Source organism: Benincasa hispida, chromosome 11 (assembly GCF_027475165.1).
Source record: "Benincasa hispida cultivar pf3 chromosome 11, pf3_genome.v1.1, whole genome shotgun sequence".
NCBI lineage: Eukaryota > Viridiplantae > Streptophyta > Magnoliopsida > Cucurbitales > Cucurbitaceae > Benincasa > Benincasa hispida.
The window spans coordinates 42,212,554-42,234,619 of NC_143488.1; the positions used below are offsets into that span (position 1 = coordinate 42,212,554).

Below are 22,066 nucleotides of genomic sequence, written 5' to 3' on the forward strand. Positions count from 1 at the left end.
CCCTCTAATGAACAAACAACTTATAGTCTAGCTGTTACGAAATCGACAATTAAAGAACACAAAAAAGAACGAAGAGATAGAGAAGATCGACATACAGATATATGTGGTTCACTAACGGTGTGTTAGCTATGTCCATGGGCAGAGGGAGAATAGTATTATTAGGGATAATGTTTTTAGAAAATTACATCAAACGACGCCTCTAGGTTAGAGAGTTTATATAACACAGTACTCTAAACCCTAGGGTCATAATCGTAAATAACTACAAATACTTGGTTGTTCGAAGCGCCAACAAACAAATTCAAGGCATTCCAATACTAGCTATAAACTAATACCTTTTGGGTCAGTGAGAGGTTGAGGCCTCAATGTTCAAAACCAAAAATCAGCTATTAAGGAAGCAATTTATCTACTTTTCCTAAGATCGGAAAATGAGTGAATTTCATCTTGTGTAATTGTGTTCCCAGCTCTCTACTCGGACAAGCTCCCAAAATGGTAGGTTTGTTGAGTTGGCTAGAAAAGTCACTCTTACCCATACAAATCAAAGGATTGCCCTCATAGATAGGAGTTCACAACTCATCAGGATTAAGGTCAAGTCACTTATGATTATTTTAGTGAAATGTAAGACTCTTTTAGCAACGGTGTTATATTGAGAGACTATTCATTTTACAATATGGTCTTATACAAACTTTTTGTATAAAATACCCCCGCTTGCATGTCTCCACATGAACGATCAGAATCAGACCATTTGTAACACTTATACAACAATTGTAACATCTACAAAGCAGGTCGTATTCGTAGTGTCATCAGGATAAAATACCCAGCCTTATCCATCTATTACAAACCATTTAGGTTATTACTTAAACATGATCCACATGTATGTCTCTACATACATGTTTAAGTTTCATAAAAATGGCCTTTGATCTTAGTTTATTGGATTGATTTAATGCAGTCTAAACATTCATAAAATAACTCTTATTTTATTAGATATAAAATATGTCTTTACGAATTACAAGATACACTCGATTTAGGACATTAACTCCAATAGACAGAACCTTGCTCTTGCTCCTGCATAATCTTCTTTGAACAATTGCGGGTAATAGGTCCCGTGTAGGAGTCGCTTGCAGCAGTTACCTTGGATGCAGCTTTCTTTTGTGTCATTGATTTATTTGAACATTGAGATAGAGATGAGAGGTAGTGGGGTCCCACTAAGCATGCCAGTTTGTTCGCACGGGATTTTTTGAAAAATTTATTTCGTGGAGTTGAACTTATTTTTGTATTGATTTGATGCGATGTGGTTTGATCTCTAGTATTTGATCCTCTAATTCTCTCTCAGTTGAATGCATACACTTGACTTGAGGAAGTGGAACACGTGGTGTTCTTGTAGTTTAAAGTCCTGGAATAATCTTTGTATCTTCAGTGCTTGAGCTTCAAGGAGTGGTTCATTCTTCAAGAGTCAAGGAGTTTTCTGATGGTAGATAATTCCTTTTAGGCTCTATGGAGTGTAGAATTGCTGACCATTGCAAATGAGGAGAGTTTCTCTATTTATAGAGTTCATAGGTGAGCTTTGTGAGCTTGTGCTTGGTTGGTTCATGGACTTGGCCCTGGGCTCAACTAACTGCATTTGGGTCATATTTGACATTTGGGTCAAATGAAGCCTATTTTTGGGATCAATTGAACTTTAGCCCAAATAATAATATCAAATTGGATCAAACTACTTATTCAATCTAACTGTCATGATGGAAACACGTGACACCAACAGGATTTGCCAATTTGTGTCTTCAATCTCAATTTAGGACACATATCAATTTTTAATTAGACCTAAATTAGATTATTTGTAAATTCGTCATTAATTTGGTAAATGACATGATAGTTTGTGATTGGTTCAAATTTTCTCATTCAACAAGGGCTTTGGTTATTTTTTTTTTTTTTCCAAACATTTAGAGACATGAGTAATAATCAATGGTAGATCCTCCAAGTGACTAATATATAAGTATACAACGGCGATAGATTTATATTATTATGTAATAATAATTAAAGTCTATCCTACTAATAGTTTCAGTAAATTTTAGACTTTTAGTTCGATATTGAGTATCTAATTACATTCTAATTACAACATCCAAACTAACTTTCTACACCAATGTTCATTTACTAAGGGTCCGATTAGATTGCAGATATTATTTCATGGGTATAGATATTAAATGCTTGTAATTTAAATATTTGAATTTTAAATGTATGAGATAATTAACATATACGTAGGATAATTAATGTTTGGAAGTTAAATGAATGTGTTTAGTTTACCAGTTTTATATATACAAATCAAAACAAAATAATTATTCAATAAAATATAAGAGAACAAGTAATATAGTCATAACTAAAATTAACTATTTAATATATTATTATATTGATTAATTATTTAGTCAATTAAAATATCTTTAAATGAATATTTTTATATTAAACATTAATTAAAATATTTTATTTAATTAATAAAAATAACTAAATAAATATAAATTAATTAGAATATTAATAATTAATAAATAAAATTTTATATTAAATACTTAAGATAACATAAAATATCAATGGTAAATAAAATAATTAAAATTTATTAAGTTCAAATAATATATTTTTATTTAATAATTAATTAAAGCTAATAGTACTAATAAATAGATATTATTTTATTAAATAATCATACTCTATCAAAAAGATTTTAGGGTATTTAAAACCCATGTCAAATGGGTTTTGAAGTCCCGTGAATAATAATATCATGGATTTTAAAAAGTGAAATAATGTGAAACAAATATTAAATGTCTGATTGAAATTCCATGAATATCTATCAAACAAATAGGCGAGAAAATGTTACCAAACAAATATTTACTAATAAATTATTTTACATCGATAAAAGCTTATAAATTATAAACTCCTGTCACCTAATCAAGAAGTCTATTAATAATAGAAGTTTATTTGAGATAGGTTTTACAATTTTAAAATTCTATAAAAAAATGATAGATTCGTTTGATAAGTTGTCCTTTCTTATTTGGTATCTAAAAAAGATGCAAAAATTTGAGAAATTAAGAAATATAATTTAATTCTGTTTCTATTTGGTTTTTATATTTAACGTCCAATTTTAATAAACTATTCCAACCACAGACTCGAAAAAAAGAAGAAGGAGAAGCAGAAGCACACAAATCTTGGGAGAAGAACAATAATAATAAGGGTAAAAACGAAATAAGGAAATATTATTTTAAATATTTGCTCTAAAGTTCACCACCCACTACACTTGTTAAAATAATAATAATAAAAAGAATAAAGCAAAAACGGGATATGGGGCCCACGTACTGTGTGAAATCCTTGCGCACGAAGTTTACCGTACGCATTGGCAATTTCTATAGCATTTTCCGCCCTTAAAAAACTTGCATATATTTCCAATTTTACCCTTGCCTTTCGGCCAAATTACCGAAGACAAAGTCTGACCGTCGTGTCAACATATAAAAACCCCGTTCTTCGTCTTCCTCCACGATCACTCTCCATCCAGTAAACTCTAAAGGCTGGAGCAGAAGCAAGCTACGGAGACCAGACGATTCCATTCTGAGAGAGAAGAAAGACGAACAATGGCTTCTTCTTCTTCTTCCTCGTTGTCATCGCCGTCGCCGTTCGATTTCTCGGCTTTACCGGTCATGTCGCTCAGGGAGAGAATCGTCGAGAAAATCCGTCAGAATCGCGTCACGCTTATCATCGGCGAAACTGGCTGTGGTACGCTACCTTTGTACCTATTTATTCCTTCGGCTGGATGAAGCATGAACTTACGGTTTTCGTAATGATCGTTGTTTCTGATGGACTTTATTTTTTTTCTTTCCATTTCCTTTTTCAAGTATCTGTAGTCATTGTGAGTTTTTGTTATTGTGCTTAATGACTTGAGATTTTGAAGAATGTGGGGAAGAGATGGAAAGTAGAGGATGACATTGTTCGTTTAAGGAAAGGCAATGCTTGCTATTCGGTTGTCTATCGGTTTAAGCTGCATGGTTGTTAGTTTTTTTTTTTTTTTGTTGTCGATTGTAGTAGTTATGGTCTATCTATGTTTTTTAGGTTCTATTGTTTTGTGTTTTCAGGGAAGAGCTCTCAAATTCCTCAGTTTCTTTTGGAAGAAGACATGGGGCCCATTCTTTGTACGCAACCTAGGCGTTTTGCTGTTGTTGCCATTGCGAATATGGTTGCTAGAGCTCGTAACTGTAACGTGGGAGAAGAGGTTGGATATCATATAGGTCATTCAAAGCACTCCTCGGAAAAGTACGTATAAGACTGTTGATGTGTGAATTGTCCATTTCACGTTACATGTCGTTTTTGCTTACTGTATTTTGAAATGTATTCTTGTATAATTTTACCAATACTTCATGCTTCCAGATCGAAGATTGTTTTTAAAACTGCTGGGGTTTTGTTGGAGGAAATGCGCGATAGGGGTTTAAAGGCACTCGATTACAAGGTGATTGTACTCGATGAAGTGCATGAAAGATCAGTGGAGTCTGATCTTGTTCTTGTGTGCGTGAAGCAGTTTCTGTCGAAGCACCATGATCTGAGGTTAGCGCTTTGCTTTAGCCTTTATCAGTCCTTGTTAGAAATTTGACTATTTTTTTCTGATTTGTCGTTGAACAAGGAAATTCAATTTTTGCAAGTTGACATTCTAGGATCATACTTGCTTTTGGAGTTGATCTTTTTGTCTTTTTTAGGGTGGTATTGATGTCAGCAACTGCTGATATTGGAAGGTATAGGGATTATTTCAAGGACCTTGGTAGAGGCGAACGTGTTGAAGTGCTTGCAATTCCTAATTCAAACCAAAAATCTTTTTTTGAACGAAAAGTTTCATATCTCGAAGAGGTGAGCTGTTTTATAATTTTTAATTGATCTTGTATATTTTACTGGTTCTGTGCTAAGCCGTTGTATCATTGTTTATATTTGCTCTTTGTTTGGTAGTTAATTTAATGTGGTAATATTTTTCAAATTACTTTGATGCTGATTGTTTAAACAATCATAATCAATTGCTTAAAAATTGTCTTGGCCTAAAAAGTATGTAATAATTCTTATCGCCCTTTACCAATAAATTAACAAGCTCAAACTGTGATGCATGTAACGAACAAAACCTCACTATTTTTTTTAAAAAAATCGGTAATGATTACCTTCATACAGATATAGGTAGCCATTACCTATTAATATAAAACCATTAGTAGTTTTAAACCAGCCCATGGGTTTCTAACTTCCCACTAATGCATGAGCAGTGAATTAATATCTTTTTTTTTTTTAATATATTCACAAATTGGTCGGTTTGAGCTTCTTTGGGCTTGCCGACCGACCGACCGACCCCGATCGAGATATATATTAACCAACCGACTGAAGTTGGTTCCATCAATTTTGGTCGGTTGGCTTGATTTTTTGGTCTTACTTGCTCACTCCTAATGGATATCAATGTTTTAAGATTATCAATCATATAGATATAGAGTGTTCATAGGTTTGGATAGGGACCCGAATGAGGAGTGAGGTTTGGGCTTCGGTTTTGAGCTTTTTGTGCTATTATTCCTTGGGTAACATCTTACTTAGTTGGACCCTCTTTCTTTAGAAGGGGTGCGTTTGTGGGCTCTTTTATTTTTGTCTTTCATACTCTTGTATTCTTTCATTTTTTTCTCAACGAAAGTTATTGATTCTATAAAAAAAAAATATTTTTTATTATTTCAAATCACCATCCACCCTCTTTCTCTCTCGTTTGCTCACCTTTTCTAGTTTTCTTCTTTAACTTCGACCCTTTCTCTTCTTCTCCCCACTCTCTTTCTCCTTTTACTCTTGCTTCGACCCTTTCTCTTCTTCTCCCCACTCTCTTTCTCCTTTTACTCTTGCTTTTTTTTTGTTTTTTTGTCTTTTGTTTTGTTTTGTTTGTTTGTTTTTTGTTTTTTTGTTTTTTTTTCTATTTCATTTGAGTGTACCTTTTGCTGGAGAGATCCAAGCATTGCCATCGCAAACTATATTTGCGTTCCGCTGCTAACCAATAGTTTTTTTTCTCCTCTCCCTTCTCTCTTTTTTGCCTTCTTTACACACACACACACACATATTTCATCTACCCCATCCCTTTGGATCTTTTTCTTCTCTCTCTTTCTCACTCAAAATCTTCTCGGGCAAACTCTAAGCAACCACACTAGTTGTGGTGAAGTTTCAAAACTAACCAACCAATCGATTTGTGTATTTGGTCAGTCGATCGATCAGTTTCACAACCACCAAACCACCTCCAAAATCAACCACCATCGTTTGAGCAAAATCAACGTGTTGGTGGTCGGTGCTGGTTTGAGCCCAAAATTGATGTCAATCAACGAATGACCACCCCTAATATCCATTTGTAACCCTCACCCCCCAGTTTTTCTTTAACCTCCGCCGTTGTTCTTCTTTAACATGCGTCTTCTCGACCCTCAACCCTTAAGAGAGTGTTTGGGCCCCTAACTTCAAGTGGAGGGAGTGAACTATGCCTACTTCATGTTTGGGGACCCAATTACAATAGTTGGTGTTTCCAACTATTATGACCTACAATTAACTATAATATTACTATTTCAAATTTCTCTTTGTTACAATGTTTACTATTTCCTACTTATTCTCCTTTCTCTCTTTGTTATATTGTCCACGATTTCCTACTCAGACTAAAATATTCTGGACCGCAAACACATATTATTATAATCCAAACTAAAATATTATGCACTCTAAATACAAACTATTATAACCCACCGACTATAATAACTAACTCAACGCCCCAAACACTCATTTTTTGTTGAGTACTCTGCAAGTCACTTCTCATTGGTTCTTGCTGTCAGTTGCCATTTTGTTTGCCTTTTGTCAGTTTGGTAAGTTGTCAGTATGTTGACTGCCCATCTATTCTAGGTTTTCTTCATCTGTTAGCTTGTTTGGTTTTGGTTTTGGTTTTCAATATATCGTTGTAGTTGGTGTATGGACGAGTTATTATTGCATTTGGTTTGAAAATGAGTTCTTCTTTAAGTTTAAGATCGTCATTCATCTTTCATTCCTTCACCCTCGTTGGTTTGAGAAATTCGTGGTTGAAAATTAAATGATGCCTTGCCCTGAGTCTCAACCTTTTCTCAAACAAGTTAGAGATGACTAGATAAGTTTGGTACTATCAGAATTCAACATTGGTTTTCTTTTGGAGCAATCATTGATTGTGTTGACTATTGTGTGGCCAATATCTGGTGGAAGGAAGGTGCTTAGTATTCCTTGTGGTTTCTTAAAGCGTGTTTGGCTTAGTTATTGGGATATCTTAAGAGATTTTATCATGAAATATGAGAAGCTTGACTTGAAGGATTCACAGCCTTTGAAGTGCAAGACTAATTCCTATGTGGATGAAATCATCTTTCCTTCTCCATCAGTTGCAGATTTGTTTTTTTTCTAAACCCCGACCATCTCCAAATCCTCTTTCTGGGCAAGAAAAGATGAAGAATTTGTTGATTTAAATTGGAATTCGTTTTTGGTGGTTTCTCGGTTGAATGTACATGATGATTGGAAAATATTTAGAGGGACGTTGAAGTCCACACTGAAACTGTGTTCTTTCTTTCTTTCTTTTTTAAAAAAAATCAATTTAATTTTTTTTATTAATCCTCTTATGGACGATAAAGCATTACTTTGGAAGATGCTAATCTTTAAGTTGGCCTTGGTCCTTTGGGTCATTGGTCAAATATTGGTCATTTCCATTTGAAGATTGAAAAAGGGACATTAGCAAGCATGGTAAGCTAGAATTCATCAAAGGCTATTGAGGTTGGATTAAAATCACGGACTACCTCTTCACTGTTGGAATATGCACACTTTGATGTTATAGGCCGTTACTTTGGTGGTTTCATTCGAGTTTCGTATTTGTTAAATTTTAGTGCAACTTGTATTGAAGTTCAGAAGAAACCTTTGTGGTTTCATCCTTGCTACAATCACAATTATGAGTCCTAAAATGGGATTTTTTTTCTTCGATTTTATATCATTCCAGTTGTTATCTTTTCTACCTTAATGTCTTATAAGAGCACTTTGGATTTTTTTTTTTTTTTTTTTTTTTTAAAGTCCGTTGGACACAATTTGAATTAGCATTGAAGATGAAAAGTCTCCTCAACATAATTGTTCACCGCCTTTTGATGATTTATTAATTCAATCACCAGATATTTTGCATGCTTCCAAAGAGAACTCTGAGATGCCTATTGCAATCACTAATGAGATGCCTTTTGGTGACTCCCTTAGGGCACTTGAGTCTTCCAAGTTCTTAAGCGTTCATGAGGTGAAGAATTATTTTATTGTAGCTTATACTCGATACAATTCCTCCAATCACTGAGGATAATACTTCGAATCAAAGTTGTATTGAAGAAATTTTCTCTAGTCTTTTGCCTCCATCGGTCAAGAAAGTTAACCGATAAGAATTTCCTAGATTCAGATTGTGTTTTCACTAAAAGATTATTTCATTCTTCAAAGGATCCTTCTAGTTCCCCTTCTCTTTCACAGTATGATGATAATTATGATCCATTTGAAGTTAGTTTGAGTAGTGTGGAATCTATCATTATTGATGATAATGGTGTGCAAAGGATTCTTTTGATGAAAAATTAGTATCATTCAAGAAAGTGATGAAGAGATTCCTTAATCTCTTCCTTCATCAGTGCCTTGCAAATTTGTTTCTCTTTGAAGCTTGTGGTCTTGAGATGGATGAAATTCCTTCCTTTGATTTCCAAGGCATTCTTTTTTGATGTCTGATTGTTCTATCGAGTTCACAGTTTGGGTTCAATGGTTCTCACTTGATGATTTGGTGCTTATTTCTTCTTTTCTCCCTAATGGTTTTTCTATTTGGTTGAGGCTTAGATCTTTCAGTTTTTTCCTGTTATTTTATGTCCAAAGCCTTTGCTTCTCAAGTGTTGTGTTTTACTCAGTTTTCAAAGTGACCTTTTATGTGGAGATTGGTCCTTTAGACTCTCTCCGTTAGTTTCTTTTTGTTTAGTTCACTAGTATTCGCTCGTTGTGGAAGTTTCTTTTATGTATTTTGTTTTTCTTTCCTTGCAGTGGTTACTTTTGTGTTCCATTTTGTTTTATTTTTCACTTGCTTGCGGAGTTTGTATCTTTGAGCATCCAATGAAAAGTTTTTTCTGGTTAAAAAAAACATCATGGATGGGCTAGAGCTCTTGTCCATAGGACAATAAAAAGGGCTTGGAGGGAATAAGTTCAATCTATAGTGGTCACCTACCGAAGATTTAATATCCTACCAGGTTCTTTGGTACCCAAATGTTGTAAAGTCGGATAGGTTGTCCTGTGAGATTAATTAAGGTGCACCCAAGTTGGCTCAAACCTAGGAAGCACACATACTTCTAATTGTGCAAAAAGAATCGATATCTACATGGTTGATACGTGATATAAAGTATTTGATTTCTTTTTCTCTTTTTTTAATTTTGTTTTTTTTTTTTTCTGAGTAAGAATCTCAGTTACATAAAAGCTCAACCCACAACCCATTTTATTTAAAATACCACTTAATTCCGGTAAAAAAGGAGAAAAAAAGTAAAGAAAAAACACTAAAGGTAACTAGATCTTCATTCTTCTCTCTCTCACTATCTGAATCACGCGTCAACCCTCTCCCTTCATCTTCGACTTCATTTTTCAATCTACCGTTTGCCCTACGCCCGTCACACACATTGCTCAACCACCACTAGCGGCCGCCGACCAACACCACTCCTCAACCTTGCTGATGCCAGTTACAACGCCACTCTTTTCTTTTTTTCACTCTATTTTCAAATCTACTTTAATTTAACTTAAAAATTAGTATTATAACAAATCATTGGGCATTATCATAAAATTCTTCTATGTATGCATATCTTAGTTTTTTTGAAATTGGTGTATTGTCAAATTCTATCATATCCGTGTCTATGCTGTTAGGCTCGAACACTCAAAAATATATATATCAAATAAAAAATGTTAACAAACCTTAAAATTATGTTGGAAATATTTAGTCATTTGAGAGGATGTATAAGTACAAATTTGGAATATGTCTTGGATTTGGAATCATAATGATCTTTTCTTCCACTTCTTTTTTAATTATTTTATTTTATATTTTAATTAATCATATACATTGTCACAAACACTTAGTTTCTCTTCTGTTGTCACTGCATATTGGATCAAAACATTTTATTTCAATATAAACATGGATGTGGATGGAATGTGCTTGTTTGTGTTGCTCTTGCGGGTGAGAATTTCTTGAACTTGTAATGGTGTGTGCCGTATGGATGTGTGGAAAAAGATGCAAGAAATTAGAGAAGCGGATAATCGAGTATCATTTTGAGCTTTTTCCCCTCCTGATCACGTTAGCATTTAGCAAAGGATGTGGTTACAAATTTAAGCATATAGACAGAAAGTTCTTGCTTCGTATAATATGCCATGGATCAATTAATATATAGTAATATAGTGTTCATACTATGTGTACAGTGTATATGATAAAGTTATATGCCAAGATGCAGTTCCCAGCATCCTGGCAGTGAAGTGTCAAGTAGGTCAAATAAAGTATATAGACAGAAAGTCCTTGTTCCTTATAATGTGCTCAGAATCAATTTGATTAACAGAGTTTAGAACTTTGTTCAGTTAACACACACACACAAAAAAAGAAGGGGAAAAAAAGAGAAACAGAGTTCTGAACTATGTCCACGAGATTAGAATGTTGGTAAAAATGGCTGTACAGGACGAGCAGTGATCTTAGAATGAAATTGTGCCAATTGAACAGAAGTAATAGTCTCTGTGGTGTTTCTTTTTGGTTTAAAAAAAAAAAAGAAAAGGAAAGAAACAACAGAGGACTTCATTCCTCAGTATAAACAAGGAAACAACCTATAGGGAAAAGGAACAAGGTGTCCCCTTGGCTGGACAGGCTGGACTAAAGATTACGAAAATACCTTCCAATCTAGGTTGATACTTGATAGTGCAAGTGGTTTAATTATAAGAAAGTGTGTGGAGGCTACTCCAATTAGAGGCTGTAAACTGTAGAAGATCACAAAAGTAAATAAAAAACTAAAAAAAATTACATTCATCTGAAAACATTCTTGCATTCCTTTCCTTCCACAATAACCACAAAATAGCCTTTGACACATGGCTCCAAAGCAAGTTAGCTTTGTCTTTCAACCCTTCGCTAAGGGAAACAGACCAATGCACACGCCAATTCAAATTAAACAAAATTCTCCCTAACCCTTTTACTGAATTCACAGTGAAGAAATAAATGGTTCAGAGTTTCTCCACTTTTCTTACACAGCATGCATATGTTTGGAGTGAGAAAATCTCCTTGGGATGTTATCATTTATGTTGATACTTTCCAGCACCGTGGTCCACAAAAAGAACTTTTGACTTTTTTCAGAAATGAACCCTTCCATATATTAGTTTTTTTTTTTATCCTATTTTGATTTTGATCATATTTTCCATTGATAGGTTACTGAATTACTTGGGATCGAGTCAGATCTACAATCTTCTAGATATTGTAATGGCTTCAGCCCTTCTACATCTTCTGCGGAAATTAAGTCTGAAGTACACAGACTTATTCACAATCTATTGTTGCATATTCATAAGAATGAGTCTGATATTGAAAAGAGTGTCTTGATTTTTCTTCCTACGTATTATACCCTGGAGCAACAATGGCATCTTCTGAAGTCTCTTAGTTCTTTTAAGGTTTATATTTTACATAGCAGTATTGACATCGAAGAAGCACTGACAGCTATGAGGATTTGGAAGTCACATCGGAAGGTATGTTTACCCTTTTAAAACAATATATTGACTATTCCTGAAACAAAGAAGATGGAAAATCTATAGTTTTTAAATTTTGATGTAATGCAAGCAATACGACAACTAATTTTTGTGTGTTCCTGACAGTGCTTCTGATACAAGTTGGTTTCTGTTTTATTAACTGTATTTGATCGTAAGATACTTCCACATTGGTTTGGAACTTGTTGTCCAGACGGTTCTTGATAAGATTGAGCCACCTTTTCAATCTTTTACTGATGTTTGACAACGTGGCCACCTCCGTTTTCTTACAGTTGACACTGTTATTCAATCATTATGCATTGAAATTTTTGCTGCAGGTAATATTAGCAACAAATATTGCCGAATCATCCGTCACAATACCAAAAGTAGCATATGTAATCGACTCATGCAGGTCTTTACAAGTGTATTGGGATAATAATCAGAAAAAGGACACTGCACAGGTTGCCTGGATTTCTAAATCTCAGGTATATGTTAACTTTTACTTGGAGGAATAATTTTAAAGAAGAAAATATATTGTGATGGGTCTAGATATATGTATTGTCAGAAAAAAAGTAGAGTTTTCATAGTCATCAATGCTCCTCCCTTTGTTTTAAATATTCATTTCATTATTATACATCATATATAATTCAGAAGACAAAACATCGGATTGCACCAGGACCTGACTTTTAGTGCTATATCCCTTCTATCTCTTAGATAGTGTTTAGTTCTGTGCTGTGAGACCCCCAGTCATCCATCAGTACAAGAGAAGGGGTAGAAAGGTAATTGAGGAAGGGAGTTAGTTATTTTGTGAAAGTGAGGGACGTTAGAACAATGTTGGGTTGTGGGGACCATATGGAATGTGGCATTTTTTGGGTAGGGAGGTATTATAACGTAGGGGAGGGGATATTTCATTTTCTCAGCCTTTTGTTTTTGGTTAGTTGAAGCTTCTCATAGAGAGGAGGAAGGTGCCTTAGGGCAAGTTTCCATTCAATAATATCTTCTTGTAGGAGTACCTTACATGTGCCTTGTGGCAAATGGTAATAAAAGGAGACATGGGATTCTGAACTCATTCCTATATATGGCATGATACACAATCCCAATTGGACACTGGCATCAATATAGAATTGTATTGCTTAATTGAATTCCTTTGGTTTTAACTATTCACACTTAATTGAAATAATTGATTTTATGTTTAGCATGAATTAAATATTATTAATAAATTTAATTTGACTTAGTATATTAGGTACGTAACATATAATTGCCTTTTTAGATAGTAAATAAATAAATATCTAAATTATATTCTACAATTCTCATTACTATTCCATTCCCAACTATTCAATTTCCAACCATCCTATTCCAAGCTTTCCATACTGCTTATCAAATGGCCCTTTAAAGCCTTTTGGTCTCCCCTTTTTTATGTACGGAGTTTTAGATTCCTACTCCACTCTTACTCTTCTCAATCTCAATATCTTTCTTATCGTTTACTTTGACTTCTTTTTTTCTTATTATTACCTTTGGTAGCCCCCACCCTCCCATTTCAATATAGACTTGATAACTTGTATTGTTGCAAACAAGGATGCGAAGTCAAATTGAGGACTTCTATATGACTGCAGATTTTCCATAAAATTAATAGTTTAATTATTGACCAAATTTCATCCCCTTAAACTGCAATATGTCTCAGGCTGAGCAGCGTAGAGGAAGGACTGGTCGAACCTGTGATGGGCAAGTTTATCGATTGGTAACAAGATCATTTTACCACAACTTTGAAGATTTTGAACGACCGGATATCCTGAGGTTATCATTGAGGCAGCAAGTACTTTTAATTTGCTCGACAGAATCCAAAGCAATTAATGATCCAACTGGTATGGTATTCTCTCGGTGACAGTTTCTTTTTTTTTTTTTTAATGGTTAAACTGAGGAGCATTTCCATATATTCATTATCTTTTTACGGAGGATATGTTAAATCCTCTCCCTCTCTTTTACGAAAGATTTGCATTTTTTTCCCTTAATCACAAAACCAGAAGGAACCATAGAAATATATTAAATTTGTATTATTTGATTTTTCTTTTTCTTAATTATATTTATGGGAAAGGATTCCATTCGTGCTTCTTGTGCTGAGTTTCTTTTCTATGGTGTGGCAAGGTCATTATGGTTTTTCTACCCCCTTTTTTGTGTTGGGGGGGATTCATTTAGTTGGCTGAGTGTCTTTTAACCTTGAAATTAGACCCTTTTAACTTGAGTAAATTGTGGAATTATTACTCCCCTCAAAACCAAATTAAAAAATTGATAACAAAAAAAGATAAACAACTCATCAAACACTTGATAAGAAGATCAAGAAGTAATAACCATGCATAACATGACCAAAACATTCAAACACAGTTAAAAAGGCCGATATTGCCCCAAAAACTGGTAATCACGCAGTAAGCTGCTCAGCCTAAAGTTAAAAAAAACAACAGAACTAACGGAGAGCAATATTTTTTTGACATTAAGTTTGAAATTCAATTTGATGAGCTTTAGAACAAGAAAAAAAAAGAAGAAAAGAGAAAGTTTCCCTCTCTCCCCAAGTATTTTGCCTTCTCACTAGCAAAGGCACATTCTGCAGTCTAATTGATTGATATACTTGTTCATTTAGTTATGTAGTTTTCGTTAGCCAAATCTGATTTTAATTGAAAATAAAAATAGTAGTCAATGAGTGTCCGCTGAAAGCTTAGGTGGCAGGGTGTACGCTTGCTCATATAAGTCGTGTTCTCATACTTTCATCTCCAATGGATACTTGACAATTTTTTTGAGAAAATATCATCCTGATCTTAGTCGGTCCTCTCCTGTCAAGATCTCAACTTTATGGTCCAAAAGTAGTCAAAGCTCTTTTACTTAAGACTTGGTTTGAATGTAAACAGAGGGTATTTTTATGATAAAAATCATCTTCTTGGTTAGATCGTATAGGCTTTGCTCGTCTTCTAGCCTCTTCCTAGTGTTCTTTTTCTAAGTTTTATGCTGATTATTCCATTCAAGACATTTCTTTGAATTGGAATGCTTTTATTTTCCTAGTTTTGAGTGTTGTTTTGTCCTTATTTGTATTATTTTCTTCATTTTTGAGCATTTGCCTTTTTTCATTATATCAATGAAAAGTTCTATTTCCTTTTCTAAAAAAGGCAGGAAAAATTGGCCTTCTGACTTCGTCTTTGTATTTTGTATTTGAGCATTAGTCTCATTTCATTAATTCAATAAAGAGTTCTTTTTCCTTTCAAAAGAAAAAAGAGTCATGGCAATTAGTATGATTACTATCGATCGTCATGGTGTTTTTCTTTTTGAACATTTTGTACGAGTAGAGAACGGATTGTGTATGATATTCCTATAGTCTAAAGCTGGATGGACATTGATTTATGGAACTTGGATTGTAGTCTTGCTGCAGAAAACTCTTGATCCACCTGCTGCCAATGTTGTTGAAGATGCATTGAGTCTGCTTGTTCACATGCAAGCACTTAAAAGATCTCCAAGATGCCGATATGAACCTACATATTATGGAAGTCTACTAGCCAGTTTCTCATTGTCATTTGATTCTTCTGTGCTGATACTCAAGTTTGGGGACATTGGAATGCTCCACGAGGGAATTTTGCTAGGCATATTAATGGATACACAGCCTTTACCTGTACTTCGTCCTTTTGGAGAGAATAATTTGGTATTACTTGACTACTGTTATTTGGATATCCTTGTTAAGAAATTTGTTATTTGGATGCCCCTGTTTAATAATTGCACACTACTTAATCAACTTTGAATGGTTTTTGATACAGTATGCAGACTACATAAAAAGCTACTTTGATGGAGAAAGCATTGATACAATTCAACTTGGCTTTAAAGAAATGGCATTGTTGGGAAATTTGCATGCATTCCACTTCTGGGAAAGAGTTTATAAGGTATTGTTCTTTGTCTGAAGAATTATGACTTTGTTTCCCATGATGGACACATAATCTAGCCTCATTTTTCCATAACAGGATAAGATTCGAGTTGAATATTTGAACAAACTTGTAAATCCAAATAAAATGCAAAATACCACATCTCCACCTTCCAAGAATGAAGAAGAATGGTGTTCTTTTCACAGACTTGTGCATTCATCTCTAAATCACGTCTCTGAAATGTGTATGGACTTCATCTTTCCCAGCGTGCTTCAATTATTTTTTATTTCATTTTAGCAGCTCTTGCTTCCATCTGCATCTTTATATTCCCTTCGAGCTTATCCTACGCTTCTTTTTGTCTGCCTTTCAGATGAAGATATCATACATACGTTGCACCAGTTTCGACCCAGATTTTTGGGTATGTGTGACATTCTAAGATCATCCTATGCTCCTACTCAGTTTCAGCATTCATGTGTTCTTAAATGTCTCGAGAATGGAGATGACCAGTCAAGTGAATCAAGAACTTGTGAGTCTCTACCTTATGTTGCTTCCAGCTATTCCCGGACTAATCAAGTAGCCGGGAAGTTGGTAGATGTGATCAAACAGGTACTCATATTTTTGTCTTTTCTATGAAAGTTGATTGTTCACTAACTATTCATTTTAAACAGATGAAAGTTCTGTATGCGAAAGAACCAAACAATCAGTCCTTAAGTTCTATGAACGATGGTTTTAATGTCCATAATGGGACCTCTCTTTGTGTTTACTTTCTCAATGGATCCTGCAACCGAGGCGATCAGTGTTTATTTTCTCACTCACTTCAATCAAAGAGAGCCACTTGCAAGTTTTTCTTCTCTCTCCAGGTATCTATCTGACAATGCTTGAAAATTGAGCCAATTATACCAATCCTATTTCTGACCAATGAAATGCTTGAGCGGTGATTACAATTATTAAATGCTGAAGCAATTGTTAGTTTTTGTGGATTTTATAAAATAAAATTTTGGGCTTTGCTTGTACGGGTCCAGAAAAATGACATAAAAAGAAATGGGGAGAATGTAACGTTGCTTTTCCTCTTCTGAAGTATATGCTTCACGAAAGTTTTGTTGGGGTTTTATGTCTGTCTTGTCTCGTCTTTTTTCCCCCTCCTAATATCATAAAACGCTAAAAGTGCAACCTTTTCCTATGGCAGGGTTGTCGAAACGGAGACTCTTGTTTCTTTTCTCATGATCAGAGTCCATCAAAATCTCTTTCACTTAAATCAACTTTATGCCTGCCAGAAGATGCCAATGCTCATGCTTCAACGCTTGAAAAATATTTTCCTAAATCAGGTGGATGCATTCTTGTCATGGACGACGCTGGGTTTCATTTCTCATCAAACTTGGCATGCCACTGTGATCCATCCAAAATAATTTGTACAACTAACCTTTCATATTCAGATATCTATGATGCTTCATTAGATGATGCAAAAAAATTCTGGGAACTTTCCCATCCTGATGAAACCATCATTTCCAATGGGAAAAATCAAATTCCCTGGCATGATGTTAAATGTATATTGTGGTTTCCACGTTTCGCGAGTTCAAAGGAAAATCTGGACATAGAGAAGATCCTGTTGCAGAATTTCTTTGATCTTCTGGCCATCCGGATATTGGCCGATGCACTTCATGGGGTTCAAGTTATTCTTACCATGAATAACATCAGATTTTCACAACTGCAGGTGATTCTACCTTTCATATTATGAAAAATCTTGTATTCATTCAGTCGATATTTTCATGATTAAAAGTTAAAACTATGTGATATTAAATATCTGATAAATATTCTATCCTCTGAATTGCCAGTTGCCATACATTTGTGATGATTTTGAAAGTACTTTGTTGGTATTTTGTATTGTTACAGGTTGAGAAGTTGGGGAGAGAGAGCTTTTTCTTCCTAAGCGAGTCATTCCCATATGACGAAAGAAGCTTTGGGGAGTTGCCAGACAAGCTAACGACTAAAAGGGGGATGTTGACATCAAAGCCGGTCTCCTATGTTTTCGACTTGCAACCACCTAGTAGCGTCCTGTTTGGTAACTATCGAGCAACACTTCGTCAATGCCTATACGATGTCGAAAGAGATGTAAAGGAGATCTCTCTGGTTCGTCCTCAGTCTCTTTGTTGATATAGGTATGGGAATTTTATTTTTGTCTATAGCATCTTGCCTTGATTCTACGTATTTGAAGAATTGAAGGTCACTTAAATTATAAATGATCAAGTGAAGTTAATGGCTTATTTCACATGCAACTTAGGAAAATTGATTGAAAGTAGAATGCTTGTGATTAGTATGGCTTGTGAATAGTTTTAGGGATTGGGTTTGGAGAAGAGAGTATTATTATGTTTTAATATTGAAATTTCTAGAAAAGTGCTGCAAATGTTTATACACACTGATAGCGAGGAAGGATAAATTCATCTAAAAATGAGATTGGGTGAATTTTGTTTTTTGTTTTTGTTTTTGTTTTTCAGTGTGTATATTCTTACTTTTTCATTACTTTTCGATCAGTGTTATTTTTTTTCCCCTTGAATCCTTTGAAAAAAATTATTCAATATTTTGAACCATTTCAAAGAGGTTTTAAACTGGATATTGGAGTAGTTAATAGTGAAAATTTTGAGACGTATTGGAAAGGGATGAAATCGTTATAATTAGTTAATGAAACTTTGACGGTAGTTTATTAGATTATATTTGACCATGTTTAATAATCATTTATATAAAGTAATACAACATTTAGATGTATATATAGTATGTGTAAATGTCAATGTGAAAAAATAATATCATATATTGGTAATTAATTACAAAATTAAAGGAGACATGAAATATTTGCATACAAATTTTAATAGAAAAGGTTTAAATTAAGTTTATTTTCTTTCGATTTTTTATAATGATTTGTGTGGTTTAATTCTTCGTTAATTTTAAAAACAAAAAGTCTTTAAGCTACTTTTTTAGTTTTTCAAAATTTGGTTAGTTTTTTAAATCATTGGTAAAATATAGATAACAAAAGAAGAAATTTGAAGGGAAAAAACAAAATGGCTATTAAGGAGGGTCTCTTCATTTTATTTTTGAGGTGAAATGATGTGAAAATTTAACGAAAAATGTTTGAATGAGGTAAAAAATACATATCGATTCTTTTTTGTGGTTGAGATAAAAGTTTTGGATGGAAAATAAAGTTGAAAATTAGAAAAGGTATCATATTGGATCATTGAAAATGACATTGGTGTGTTCAAGATTATAATATTGAAAAAACTTGAATTCAGATAAAAGTAGCTTATTTCTTAAAAAGTGATTTTTTTAAAAAATTTAAAGATTCGAAGGGGGAAAAACGAGATTTCTCATAGAGAAATTTCGAGACAATCGAAAATGGGAGATTTTTGATAGAAAATTTCCATGGTTCCATGCATACTTTACTCAGTTCAATTGTTTATTTTTTTTCTACCATTTTTATGGAAAATTTTTATAAATAGAAAAATTCAAAAAAATATTTGCTATAAAATGTAAATATTTTTAAATATAAGATCTATTTTTTATTATTAGGAAAAATACATTTTTGGTCTCTAAGTATTGGGAATAGTTTCTAGTTAGAGGTTTTAAAACGTTACATATTTAAGTTTTTAGTTCAAATTTTACACTTTTAATTTCAAATTTTCACTAAATACCCATTTTTCATTTTTGATATTAATGTTTAGTAATTAATTAAAAAGAATTAAAGGAATTATTTATTTTTTATCATGGTTGAAAATTAAAGAAAAATATCAATTTATGCTCTAAATTTTAGGGCTATATCAAATTTAAACCTCAAACTTTTATAAGTATCAATTTACACCTTCAAATTTTGTTTGGCCAATATTGTGTGAACCTTGTGATTTGTGTCGATTAAAATCCTAAATTTTTATAAACCAATGAATTTAGACCTTTCAATGTGATTTCCTTTGAAAGTCATCCATGTAGTGACCTTCAAATGTATGTAGACTTCTTTAGATGTTGGTGTTACAAAATTATGATTAAGAATCTAAGTTGATTAGTTTATGAGAGTTTAAAGGTTTAATTGATACAATGTGTAACATTTTGAAACTTTGGGAATAAATAGAAACTAGTTCTAAAATTTAAGGATAAAGAAGATATTTTCCCCTTCTTCTTCTTCTTATTATTATTATACAAAGTACTATTTATTTATTAGCTAACCTTCGAAACATGTCATAGGATGGTGTTTCAAAAAATGTTGAAAATTGTCGTCCATGAGAAATTGGATGTTTAATTTGAGGAAAAATATCCTTTTGGTTCTTAGGTTTTGAATTTAGTTTTATTTAATTTTTTTTTATATCAAGATGTTATATTTTTACTCATAAATTTTGAGTTTTAGTTTCTATTTGGTTCTTAGATTTTAAAACCATGCATTTTTACTTTAGTTTTCATTTAGTCCTTAAACTTCAACGTTGTACACTTTTATTTTCAAATTTTTGTTAGTGTTTACTTGGAAACAATTAGAAATTATATACAGTTAAATCCAAAATTTACAATTTAGGGACTAAAAAGAAATTTTTAATTTTTATCTTATAAATATGTTCTTATTTTAAAATTTTTGTATCGACGACTTTAAAGTAGGGGTGGCTATTCAAATTGTAAAAGTCAAACCGTTTTTAAAAGCTGAACCATTTCTAAAAACCGAATTGAAAACTCAGTGAAACCAAAAAATGTGGTTCGGTCGAGTTTGAAGAAAATTTGAAACCGAATTAATTTAGTTCTGTTTGGTTTCAATTTCGAAAACCGAATTTGAAATTGAACCGAACCGTTTTTAATTTAAAGAACAAAATCGAATTTAAAATCGAACCGAATCAAGTCATTTTTTAATTAAAAAAATATAACATAGATTTTTAAAAATACCAAAACTGAATTTAAAACGAACCGAACTGCATATGTGTGGTTCGATTCGATTTCAACCGATAAATCGATTCGATTTGATTTCACATATTAGAAAATTTGATTCGATTCAATTCGACCACCAAACCGAACTGAATCAAACCGTTTCCACCCCTAATTTAAAAGTCAGTTTTTTTTTTTGGTGGTTTATCTCTAAGTGTTCTTTCAAAATAGTATATGGATCAATCAAACTTTTCAGGAGTTTTATTTATTAATTTTTTTTAGAAAAATAAGTAGTTTTGATCATTAGACTCAAGAAGCTATTACCAATATTGTGCCAAACACACTTTATAGTTTAAATTATTAAGCAAACATTTTTCTTCTTATTTATTTATTTATTTTTCTTAAATCACTTTAAAGTCATCTTTTTGCCATTAATTTCTTAAGCGTTTCTTCAAATTTAGTATATAAATTGATATGATTTTTAAGCATTATTTATTTATTAATTAAAGAAAAACACTTTGATCATCACTCAAGAAATCATACCACTTTATAGTTTGAATTATTAATCAAACATTTTCTTCCGTGGCCATTCCAAACACATTAGAGGGCGTTTGGCACATAGAATCGGGTTGATAATAATTGTCTTTAGAATTAAAAAGTATGTGTTCGAAATGTAGAGTTCAGAGTTAAGTTGAGTTGGGTCAGTAAATTTATATTTGGAATGTTGAGTTAAATTGAGTTATTTCGAGGTATATAATGCAATTTTTTTTGTAACCTAAAGAAATGATCTTTTATTGTCTATTTTTATTCGACTATTCAATTCATATATTTTCTCAAATTTTCAACACTTAATTGAGATGTCAAGTTGAAAACTTCACAGATATTTTATAACTTTTTTGTATGTAATTATTATACTTGAGGTAGACAAAATATTCTTGTTTCATATGAACAACAAAATTATAACATACTTTCATATCAGTGGAATGTACGGATAGAATCCATATAGAAAAATAAGTAGGTCAAATTGTAAGTGAGTTTTATTATGCATGTATGTTAGTTGATCCAGAGCCGTGAGCATTTGTATGTGTCACTATTCATAAACATGATATAGGAAATTTTAACAACTTTATGCTTAAAATGGAGAAAGCATCTTATGTCAAATTGTAGGGTTTCCTTGACAACATTTGTCTAATGAAAAAAAAATCTCAAAGGTTATTTTATTACAAATATCATAAAATATGTTTAAATTAGATGTCCATATTTAGTGTCCAAATACCAAGTGTCACTTCTCCATTACTCCATGTGTTGTCCATGTGTTTCAATATCACACACTATTAGTGTCCATGTAATTCACCTCCTACGTGCCAAATTATTGGTGAGAAATTCAAAAAACTTGGAGAGAAATTTTCATATTTTCCCATTTTCTATAATTTTTTTTATTTAATTTTAAATATATTTTGTTATTATATTATATTTGCTCCATATCTGGGTTTCTATTGTGCTTCTTAATTTTACAACACATCAGCACGAGC

The 22,066-nt window shown here is 32.8% G+C and overlaps 1 protein-coding gene across 3 annotated transcripts; it reads left to right on the top strand.

The window, feature by feature from the left end:
- Positions 1-3,430: 3,430 nt before the first annotated feature.
- LOC120091442 (zinc finger (CCCH type) helicase family protein) lies at positions 3,431-18,123 on the top strand. Of its 3 annotated transcripts, none has more exons than XM_039049469.2 (14): positions 3,431-3,744; positions 4,101-4,278; positions 4,393-4,566; positions 4,716-4,863; positions 11,452-11,763; positions 12,099-12,245; positions 13,442-13,622; positions 15,162-15,439; positions 15,552-15,674; positions 15,753-15,897; positions 16,024-16,259; positions 16,322-16,513; positions 16,840-17,364; positions 17,544-18,123. In XM_039049469.2, the coding sequence occupies exons 1-14, from the start codon at positions 3,603-3,605 to the stop codon at positions 17,802-17,804; spliced, it is 3,042 nt and encodes a 1,013-aa protein (XP_038905397.2). In that variant the 5' UTR covers positions 3,431-3,602; the 3' UTR covers positions 17,805-18,123. The 3 variants fall into 3 exon arrangements, with proteins under 3 accessions (XP_038905397.2, XP_090162962.1, XP_090162963.1); XM_090306836.1 differs by lacking the exon at positions 3,431-3,744 and adding an exon at positions 3,864-4,013; XM_090306837.1 differs by lacking the exon at positions 3,431-3,744 and having other exon boundaries at positions 4,139-4,276; positions 4,375-4,566.
- Positions 18,124-22,066: the final 3,943 nt, after the last annotated feature.

What these genes read in the sequence shown, in the direction of transcription:
- LOC120091442 (XM_039049469.2), top strand. Translation starts at nt 3,603, where the DNA reads ATGGCTTCTTCTTCTTCTTCCTCGTTGTCATCGCCGTCGCCGTTCGAT. An exon ending in CATCGGCGAAACTGGCTGTG is followed by an intron (nt 3,745 to 4,100) that starts GTACGCTACCTT and finishes TTGTGTTTTCAG; the next exon opens with GGAAGAGCTCTCAAATTCCT. An exon ending in TCGAAGCACCATGATCTGAG is followed by an intron (nt 4,567 to 4,715) that starts GTTAGCGCTTTG and finishes TGTCTTTTTTAG; the next exon opens with GGTGGTATTGATGTCAGCAA.